Source organism: Papaver somniferum, chromosome 2, assembly GCF_003573695.1.
Source record: "Papaver somniferum cultivar HN1 chromosome 2, ASM357369v1, whole genome shotgun sequence".
Classification (NCBI taxonomy): domain Eukaryota; kingdom Viridiplantae; phylum Streptophyta; class Magnoliopsida; order Ranunculales; family Papaveraceae; genus Papaver; species Papaver somniferum.
This window is the reverse complement of record NC_039359.1, coordinates 87,189,499-87,200,368: the sequence shown is the minus strand read 5'-3', so window position 1 is coordinate 87,200,368 and position 10,870 is coordinate 87,189,499. Positions and strand designations below refer to the sequence as shown.

The 10,870-nt window shown below is 36.9% G+C and overlaps 1 protein-coding gene across 2 annotated transcripts; it reads left to right on the top strand.

Annotated features, from left to right (window-relative positions):
* The first annotated feature begins 306 nt into the window (after positions 1–306).
* Positions 307–6,926, top strand: LOC113348303 (non-lysosomal glucosylceramidase-like). Of its 2 annotated transcripts, XM_026592017.1 has the most exons (20): positions 307–462; positions 1,432–1,511; positions 1,755–1,865; positions 1,956–2,012; positions 2,159–2,229; positions 2,448–2,547; positions 2,807–2,877; positions 3,034–3,134; positions 3,248–3,351; positions 3,441–3,494; positions 3,605–3,660; positions 3,789–3,827; positions 4,006–4,150; positions 4,386–4,567; positions 4,670–4,737; positions 4,823–4,895; positions 4,970–5,031; positions 5,117–6,041; positions 6,117–6,407; positions 6,485–6,926. In XM_026592017.1, exons 2-20 carry the CDS (start codon positions 1,455–1,457, stop codon positions 6,771–6,773), a joined length of 2,856 nt encoding a protein of 951 aa, XP_026447802.1. In that variant the 5' UTR covers positions 307–462; positions 1,432–1,454; the 3' UTR covers positions 6,774–6,926. The 2 variants fall into 2 exon arrangements, with proteins under 2 accessions (XP_026447802.1, XP_026447803.1); XM_026592018.1 differs by lacking the exons at positions 307–462; positions 1,432–1,511; positions 1,755–1,865; positions 1,956–2,012 and having other exon boundaries at positions 2,225–2,358; positions 2,453–2,547.
* Positions 6,927–10,870: the final 3,944 nt, after the last annotated feature.

Genomic DNA, 10,870 nt, shown 5'->3' with positions numbered 1-10,870 from the left:
GGTCATGGCCCAATGCCGAAATTATTGATATAATGCTCATGCATATTTTAATGAATAAGTTAATATAAAAGGCAAGGATACAAAATGTCATCCATGACCAAATATGCATCATCAAAATGGCAAACAGTATTGTGAATTTCATTTTATTTTTTCTATTTTGGAGTATTTGACACTTGCTCTTTTGTATTACATGGCCAAAGAAGGAAAAAAAAACTTGCGAAGATAAAGAACAAAAATATATATATATATAATATAATATTTTTTTTGCTGCCAAATTAATTAAATAAGTAATAATTGTACTGCTTCGAAATAAATGATGAAAGAGGCACATGACTCCAACAGTTCAACCTTTCAGGCTTCCAGGTCTATTTAAAAACAAATCCATGGAGGGGGAGGAGGAAGGATAGAACTCAATAATTTGAACTTCTTTTTGCATATCGGGAGAGTGTATTTGTGCTACAGGTCAGGGTTCTGCAAATCTTTCTTCCTTTTTTCGTTGATTCTTGTATTGATTTTGTGCATCCTGCTATCGTATCAAAGTTACACAACTTGTCATCTGGCAAAGTTTTTGCATTTATATGTAGTTATGCTCTAATTCTTGTTAGTTATTATGGATTGGGAAGTTAGTTGTGCTGAGATTACATGTTTTAATTTCCTTCAGAAAATAACAATGTTTTGAATCACACATGTATTTTTCTAGGTATAATGAGATAAGATATTTTGAGTTCAGGATTCAGGTCATATCTGGAAGTCAATTATTGAATTTCTGTTTTTAGAAAGATTAATAATTGATAGTATTTTAGATCAAATAAGGTCAAATATAGTCAAAGACATCAGTCAACTCAATAGTCAATTCCCTCACATGAGTCACATTCTTCAGCTCAGACTCAATCAAGTGGAATTTTAACTCAGAAAATGAATATCTACAAGTTGGAAACATGGAATATGCTGTGTTCCAAGAGAATAGTAAATTTCAGAAGATATATAAAGAATTTGAATATAACTGTTGGTGGATACACTATATAGTAATAGTAAATACAGTAACACATTCGATGCTTCATCTCGTGGAAGGGAGAATCTGAAAAGATTTGTTCAGGAATAGTAGAAAAATGGGGAAACTACAATGTCTTTAAACAATCTGCAGTCCTTGTTATCCCGATCAATTTGGCATGCTCTTGTTCTATTCAGAGGAAATAGTCTCGTGGGTATGGGAATCTAATAGTAGTAGTTATTATGCGTGAAAGGTGGGTATAAATAACAATGAGACCAACTTACAAATGCGCATTCAAGTTCCAATTAAACTAAGAGAAGGTAGACTGTTTTAAAAATTATAGATGGTTTGCTATTACTCAAAGATACTTGTATGCTAACCGTATGTTTGCTAACCATGAATTAGTTACTTACGTAACATTATATTTTCTAAAATTTCAGCTAACAAGGTTGTTAGAAGAGAGATGAATGGTGTTTATGAAGCAGAAGCAGATCATTCATCTGGCTTTCATGTTGACGAGGTAAATTTCAAATGGCCAGTTCATTCCTTTCCTAAGCATACTGAGATTAAGTAGCTTCATGAAAGCTCGTATTTCAATTCATCGTGTTACTCTTCATAAGAAGCAGCTTTATAAGAAATTACTTAAAAGCTACTAACATATTTTACTTGTCATGCTTTGTGGAATACACTTGCATTAACTTCTTTGCGTTTAGTCTTCATACTTTAAAGTAAATTAACTTCGATGCACTTTTACTCTTTCCAGGTTAAAGTTGATCCTGCACAACCTGCCTCTACGACTTGGCAGCGAAAATTGGACAGTGAGGGAAATGTTTTAACCTCATTTGCGCTAACAATTGATGAGATTATTCAGAAGGTCTGCTCTCAATCTTGAATGATAATTTGTGTTCTTTTCGGAAATGAGTTTTTATCTCTATCTCTAAATTTGGTATATGGTTTTCATAAGGGTCCAGCCATGTTCCGGTTCATACACTATGCCAAACAAGAATCTGCTAAAGGACGGGTGATTCTTTTCTTGTATCCCTCAGATGTTTTTGTTTTGCTTGACTCTAATCATTTCACTCAGATGTTTCATCTGATTGTAACTTAATCGCCCTAACAAATTACTAGTATTGAATACAATTTCTTGTTTTTGTGCCAACTGTTTAGTCAGCCATAATGGATTTTGGCCATAAGCGCCTTGTTACATCTTGTCACGGTGTTCCGCTAGGTGGTATTGGGTAGGTATCAATCTCCATGTCAACAATTTTTCAGTTTCTTCTACTACCATCATCATTGAGGAGGCATGTTTTCTGGGTCCTCCAAATCTTTTGACAATCGACCACTTTTTGGTGACAAAATGTGAAGTGGTCTGTATCAACTACAACATTTTTAAATACTGTATATTGTTTTCAGCTTGATCATTCTTTTCGGTATGGCTGAATCAACATTCCTTCAGTGCAGGAAGCATTGGAAGAAGTTACAAGGGGGAGTTTCAACGCTTCCAAATGTTCCCTATGAAATGTGTAGATAAACCTGTTTTGGCAAACCAATTCTCTGTAAGTATGAACAAATTCCCTATACTGCATACAAATGAACTCCGCTACAACTTATTAAGAAAATGTGTAGTTTTTTTGTTTTTTTTGTTTTTTTTTTTCATTTTGACAAGGAAGAAAATGTGTAGTTCTTGAGTGGTTGAACTTAGAAATGGTATATATGCTGTTACAGCTGAATAGATGATACTTAATCAGTACCTGTCACTTGTTCTCTTCCAAGTTGTGTGGTAGTTCCTTAGTTGTCTGCCATTTTCCCATGCAGGTTTTCGTATCTCGTACAAACAGTAAAAAATATTCTACTGTATTATCCCCAAGGAGCCCAGAATTGCTTAAGTAAGCCCTCTTTCTATTTCATCATTTTCCTTGGATCCTGAACAAAATTAAAAGATATAATTTGTATCGTTAGAAATGAATGTGAGCATTCAATTACATTGGTATTTTAATGCAATAGAAACAAGCTTTATCTTAGTGAAATAACATGGATTGTAGAGATGGTACCAATTCTGGCATCGGATCTTGGGATTGGAACTTAAGTGGAAAGAATTCTACATATCATGCTTTGTTTCCAAGGGCATGGACTGTATATAATGGTATTCTCCATATTTCAGCAGATACTTACAGAATCTTATCAATTTACCGTAGATATGCATTTTTTTTCCTCTTCAGTTCACGAAACATTTTATCATTTCCTTTCTCCATATAGGCGAACCTGATTCAGAGCTTAAGATAGTTTCTCGCCAAATTTCACCATTTATTCCTCACAATTACAAAGAGAGTAGCTTACCTGTTGCAGCATTCACATTCACGGTATGAGAGTATGAGACTCGATTTTCTCTTTCTGATACCTAATTTTTTAACTCAAAATAACTGGAGCAATTTCTCAACATTTTGTCTAGGTATTTAATTCTGGAGACACAGCTGCAGATACTAGTTTGCTGTTTACATGGGCTGTAAGTGTCCATTCCAGAAAACCTATTTTCCTAAAGCCAGCTATACAGGCCTGAATGTTTACCATTGGAAGAGTTGCAATTTACTCTTAACTGTTTTTGTACACATGCAGAACTCTGTGGGTGGAGACTCTGGGTTTTCTGGTGGTCATTCCAATTCAAAGATGCCGTACGACCATGCTTCTCGACTATTTTACTATTCAACATCTATTGTTTTTAATTTTCGGTTTCAGTTTTTGACATGGGATCACTGGATTTCGTAAGATTATAACATAATAAGCTAATTACTTTTAACAGGACGAGAAATGGAGTGCGTGGAGTACTTCTACATCACAAGTAAGCTCCTTATTTTTTACTCCCATAGTCCCATTTGTTGTAACTTTCATTTATTTGGGCCTACAAGGAGATTTTTCTGATTATTGTGAAGACAACCTTTTCACCACTTACATAATCATATCAACAATCAGAATGTCCTGTACCTATTAAACAGTCTAATGGTATGTGTACATTTCAGGACTGAAAATGGTCATCCTCCTGTTACATTCGCCATAGCAGCACAAGAAACAGCTGATATCAAGGTTTCAGAGTGTCCTTGCTTCGTGATATCTGGGAATTCTAAGGGACTCACAGCGAAGGATATGTGGAGTGCAGTTAAAAAGGTTGGCTGCAAATTATTATGTCGTTATTATACATGATAGACACTTAAATCTAGCAGGTAATTCATCAACATCATATTGTAAATGCCAATTTCAGATGCATAGATGTTTCTGACAGTTCTGTACCTAGCAAACTAAAAACATCACCTTAAAATGTGGTCCAAGTAATTTCATTTTTTTTTCCAATTCCTTTCTACACACTTTAAAGTTTGACATCCATATTTTTGTACTTTACCAGCATGGATCGTTTGACCATCTCGCTCTGGATGAGACATCAATGCATTCAGAACTAGGATCTTCTATTGGAGCTGCATTAACAGTTTCTTTGACCGTTCCGTCTAAGAGTACCCGTACAGTCACATTTTCACTAGCATGGGCATGCCCTGAAGTAAAATTTCCAAGTGGGAGTACGTACCACAGGTGTGTCCAACCCCCCCCCCCCCCCCCCCCCCCCCTCTTGAGGAAGTAAAAGTAACACTACAATGCTAAGTTTTGCTTTCTAACAAAAGTTTTTATGAACAGGCGATACACGAAGTACTATGGAACTCATGGGAACGCAGCATCAAATATTGCACATGATGCTATTCTCGGTAATGATTCCACCTCATTCTTGTTTTTAGTCAAAGGAATCAGTTTTCAACTCCCTAATTTCTTTCATAATCTTTTGCGAAATAGAACATGGCCATTGGGAATCACAGATAGAAAAATGGCAGAGACCCATTCTTGAAGATAAGCGGCTTCCTGAATGGTGAGTTCCTCACCTCCCCTCACATACCAGCTTCCTTGTCTACGAAAAGATTACACATTTCAAGGAATATACAGGTACCCAGTGACTCTTTTCAATGAGCTTTACTACCTTAACGCCGGTGGAACAATTTGGACAGGTATGCAGGGATCCTGTAATCTATTTGTTGACATTTTGTTGAGCAAAGTGAATATTTTAAGTTGCTATCTGATTTCCTATTACAGATGGATCACTCCCCACACGGAATTTAGCAACTAATGGAGAAAGAAAGCTTTCCTCTGATGGCTCTAGATCAGATGCTAATAGCCCAATCATCAATTCTCAAGACAATATTGCAGTTGATATCCTTGAAAGGATGAAATCCATATTTGGGGAACTGCAATCACCAGTTGCATCAAATTCTGCTTTCGGCCCGTCTTTGCTTCAAGAAGGAGAAGAAAATATTGGCCAATTCCTTTATCTTGAAGGGATTGAATATCACATGTGGAACACTTACGATGTCCATTTCTACTCGTCATTTGCATTACTCACTCTCTTTCCCAAACTTGAACTCAGCATACAAAGAGACTTTGCTGCAGCTGTTATGATGCATGATCCTGGTAGAATGAAAATCATGGATCACGGACAGTGGGTACAAAGAAAGGTTGTTGGTGCTGTTCCACATGATATTGGGCTGAATGATCCATGGTTTGAAGTAAATGGCTACAACATTTACAATACAGATAGATGGAAAGATTTGAATCCTAAATTTGTTCTCCAAGTCTACAGGGATGTGATTGCAACAGGAGATAAGTCGTTTGCACGAGCTGTTTGGCCTGCAGTGTACATGGCAATGGCGTATATGGACCAGTTTGATAAGGATAGAGATGGAATGATAGAGAATGAGGGCTTTCCTGATCAGACTTATGACTTATGGTCGGTTAAAGGTGTGAGTGCTTACACTGGAGGGCTGTGGGTTGCCGCATTGCAAGCTGCTTCAGCCATGGCACATGAAGTTGGTGACAAGGCTTCAGAGGAACATTTCTGGCTCAAATTTCAGAAGGCAAAAGACGTGTATGACCAATTGTGGAACGGTTCTTACTTCAATTATGACAACAGTGGAGGTCGCTCAAGTTCTTCCATTCAAGCCGAGCAGTTGGCTGGACAATGGTAAGATTTTACTATGTCCATTACATTTTCTGTATGGGATCTTGATTCCAGATAATGACCATATTTGCGATACAGGTATGTTCGATCTTGCCAACTGTTGCCAATTGTTGACGAGGACAAAGCGAAAAGCGCACTTAAGAAGGTTTATGATTTCAATGTTTTAAAGGTCAGGGATGGGGAGCGCGGAGCCGTGAATGGTATGCGACCAGATGGGACGGTTGACATGACAGCGATCCAGTCAAAAGAAATATGGATTGGAGTAACATACGCTGTAGCTGCATCTATGATTCACGAAGGCCTTGATGAAATGGCATTTAAGACTGCAAGTGGAGTTTATGAAGCTTCTTGGTCACAAGAAGGGCTTGGGTAAGATATAAAACTCTTCCTTTCACATATGCTCCTAATCTACTGGCTTGCTAATTTGTTTGCTGTCTTACCAATAGGTGCTCATTTCAAACTCCGGAAGCATGGACAACTGATGACAAGTACAGATCACTGACTTACATGCGCCCTTTAGCAATATGGGCAATGCAGGAGGCATTATCCCGGCCAAAACTAATCAAAAAGGCGAAGAACGCTGAAGACCCAGCAAAAAGAGATCATCGACTCCTTTCCAATAGCAGCCACGATGACGGATTTGAAAGAGTTGCTAAGCTACTTAAGTTGCCGAATGAGAAAGATTCAAGAAGCTATTTCCAGATCATTTTTGATAGCATTTGCAAGAGGAAATAACCACACAACGATTTCACTTAGCATACAAGTAGTGACATAAAAAAGTACATGCATCGGGATCAACATTGAAATTCGTAATCATTGTAATGGATGAACTGAAAATAAAATGTAAGCTTCTAAATCATTGCTATTGATTTCAAAAGATTCTCTTCAGTTGTTCAATTTGTTTGTTAAAGAAAGTCGTTTCTTTTGGCGCCTGCCGGACCGAAGAGGAAGAGTTTCGCACCACTGATTCCATATGGATTAGGAGGATAAAGACATTCTCACGCTCGAATGTTGATAGCCCCGTAGTTGCATCTTTATGTTCTTTCCACTCTCTCAGAACGAAGTCGTGAGACTCGTCTTGCGTCACACTCGCTTGTTTTATTAGAAGCTCTTCCATGAGCTTCTCATCCTCCGTATCATAAGGGTGTCGACAATCACCAAGTTCAATTCCAAGCTCTTCCATAAACTTCATTCAATTCCAAGCTCTTCCATAAACTTCATTTTAGAGGTACAGAGGCCAGGAAGGCGTGAAAAACTTGACTTCGTCTAGGGGATGATCGGAAAAAATTGGCCGAGGCTGAGAGAAGAAAAAAGGACACTTTTGAAGTGGGTTTTGTAGTGTCCGTCTCATTGGGCTGTGTCAAGTTTAAGATTTGTGAAAACTACAGGGAGACTCATTTTTCAGTTTTTCTCCACTGTGAAACCCATGCCCAAAAAAACTCAGGCGTGCATCCATTTTTTGTGAGAAAATTTCTCACAAACCCAGAATTTATAAAATTATGTTCCCGTCTTTTTCTTCTTCTACTACTCCCGACAAACTATTTTTCCTCTTCTTCGATTCTTTTCTTCTTCCTCCCAACAGTAATCCCGATGAACAATACAGATAGACGGTATAGGAAAATAGATAGATTGTGTAAGAATTTGTTTTTCGTTTGATACTGTGATTATGATTCTGGGAACTAGGGTTTTGTGAAACGGTGGAAAGCTGAAACAAGAAACAAGCTTGATCAATTGTCCAGTATGCAAGGAAACAAGCTTGATCGATTGTCCAGTATGTAAGAGTGCAGGTATAACTTTTCAGTTGATCTTGTGAATTACAATTTTTTGGTGTCTTTTTTCTACTCTAAGATTGATAGGGAACCACTCTCATATGCTTTGTTTGGTCTTTCTTTGATACTTGGAAGCAACTGTAATCTTCGAAGTCTTAGAATCAGAATGTGCGATCAGTTGGAAGGTTTCCGAGAAAATGATGATGGCACAGAGGATGAGGCGGCGATGTTTAGCACTTAACTTCACATGGACTCTTTTCTAGTAATGTATTTGCTCGTGTGCCCAGTTCTAAAGTTTCTGCCACATTTACGAGGACGGACAAGGTTTTTGGGTTTAGTTAGAACCCGAAAATACACAGAAGAGAACCAGTATGCTTCCATTGATATGAAATGGATGATAAACCGAGAGTTAGAAGAGATTCGAGTCTGTTACTGGGTTAGCATGAATGGGTTTTACTAAATTCGAACTCTCAATCGAATCAGGAGTTGGTGTTGTACAGGTTCATTCCGTGAAATCAGTTGGACAATAGCTTGTTAGTTTTGTGATGAATGTCTCAGAGTTTGTGAACCTGTATCTGCCATGGTTCAGGGGTTATGTTTGAATTGCAGGGAAGGAGATAATTGGCAGGAGACCACATACAATCAACAACTAACCATCATCAGATTTCCAGACACACACCAGTTGTTCGATAAAATGACTTCTTCAGAAATTAGTCAATGGTGGTGTTGATGTTGGTTTCAATGGGTTATGCATTTAAAAGAAAATGGAGCTAAAAGGATGCTGCAATGGCAAGGCAAAGGAGATGGAAGTGCAAATGGGTTTGGTGTGCGGGTGACGTGCATTTAAAAGAAAATGGAGGTGTGAATAGTGATGCATAACAGGTTATGCACCTACAAAATTTGTTGCATAACTTGTTATGCATTCTCGAAATTGGTTGCATAACACGTTCTGCAGCTTTTTTTTTTTTTTGCATAACTTGTTATGCAGTCCAGAAAATGGTTGCATAACACGTTATACAGCTACTTTTTTCTTAGTATTGAAACCAACAAAAAATAAGGCTGCATAACTTGTCATGCGCCTACAATAATGTCTACATAACATGTTATGAAGTCGTGAAAATTGATGCATAACCTGTTATGCATCCGAAAATATGACTGCATAATGCATTATGCATCGAGAAAATTGTTGCACAATCTTTTATGCATCGAGAAAATAGATGCATAATCTGAGATGCATCCGTAAATATGGATGCATATTGCATTATGCATCAATTTTTCTATGTACGCACTAAAATCAACCAAAACAATGGTGACATAACTTGTTATAGATGCATAACTTTGTTATCCAAATGCATAATTTGTTATGCAGTGGAGAAAATGGTTGCATAATTCGTTATGCGTCTGCAGAATGTGTTATGCATATTTTTTGGTGGCTGCATGATGGTTATGTATCAAGTTTTCGAAAACAAAATTCCAAAATGATGATCACCTCCGATTTTTTCGTGAAAAACAAAAATTTGATATTCTTGTTTGTACTCGTTGCTTAGCTCTCTTAAAAAGATCTCTAACAATATAAAATTTGTAAAATTCCAAGGCGCGGATTTTTAGATATGTTATATCCAAGTTGTGTTGCCAAATTATACCCCTGATGCATAACCCTTCATGCGGATGCATAATACGTCATGCAGACATTTGTAATAATTTCATATAATTATGGGTGTCACAGAACTAAAAATTAATTGTTGGCCTGAAAATGAGAATATTATTTTTTTTGGGCCTGTGCCTAATTTTGGTTCGGGAAATTTTCCTCCACGGAGACAGATATTAGCACAGTTAGTTATGGTGGGTTTGTTTGAAGAATTCACCGTTTCCGGGAATTTATAATTCCATGGGATTATAAATTCTGGGATTCATGTAAATTCCTTTTGTGTTTGTTAACTCAATTGAAATTCCTGGATTTATAGAGGATGAGATTACTTACTCACCTTCACATCCGATTGCAATGATGATAACACCACTCTCACAGCATCCAATAGAAACGTCTTCCGCTCCTCGTTTTTATCTTTTTGGTCTTCGTCTTTGGTTTCAACTATTGATGATAAATTCTCGAACTTCGTAGATCCTTGACAATTTGTAACCTTTTTCCTTAAAATCCTTATTGCTTGAAACTTCTTTATAAATTTTTCTTCCCCACAGCTTATTAAATAAATAAGAACCAAAAATTTCTCTTGTCATCATTTTTTTTTCATTTTTTTCATTTTTTTTTATATATATTTTTTTTATTTTACTTTTTTTTAGAGACAAGAGAGATAAAATACAAAACAAAGTGAAAATAAAAACAAACCATGGTCGTGGGAAAAGTACTTTACCGCTTGATTCTTCACAACTTGTATCGTCTCGAAATCATAAACTTCAATAATCCTCACCTTTTGCTTTTCTTTGCTCTTGTAAATAAGTCTTCACTTGGATATAAAATTACGCTCCTTATATGTAAGTCTTTAACATATATATATAAAAATCCGCTCATTATATGTTGCTTTACTTGGATATGAAATTTATTCTTTTCTTGTTCCATTGCTTGTAAACCTTGAACATTTTTAACTTTCCTTGTAGATTTTTATGTCGCTCCCTTGTTGATGATGATGGTGTTTTATGGATCCGTTGTTGTCGAGAGAGAGAATGGTGCTAACTGCATATCGAACTACAAGAAGGAGGCTTTCATCTATAGACGTCACCCTCATAATTGAAAAAATTAGCACTCAAGAGATCAAAGAGTAGTTCTTCTATTGGTGGGAGGTTGGGTAGCTCACCATTCTACCCTGAATTAACGTACGGTGACACACACTCAAAAGAAAGCTCTTTAGTTATTTATAAAGAAATCTGTTCGGTGCCTCGCACGATATAAATAGGGTAGTCTCCACTAATGATTGATCAACAACTCTATAATGCATTTCTACCTGCTCCTAATCTGCATCACCGGCATGATTAAATCCATTATTTAACACTCTAACAAGCAAGAAATCTGAACGTAGTTCCCTAACACTTCCAAGTTCAGTTATGTCG

Excerpts from the sequence above, each read along its gene's own strand:
- LOC113348303 (XM_026592017.1), top strand. The coding sequence starts at position 1,455 with ATGAATGGTGTTTATGAAGCAGAAGCAGATCATTCATCTGGCTTTCAT. Across the intron at positions 2,013-2,158 it reads AAGAATCTGCTAAAGGACGG|TCAGCCATAATGGATTTTGG; the intron begins GTGATTCTTTTC and ends CCAACTGTTTAG. Across the intron at positions 3,661-3,788 it reads CATTCCAATTCAAAGATGCC|GACGAGAAATGGAGTGCGTG; the intron begins GTACGACCATGC and ends TACTTTTAACAG.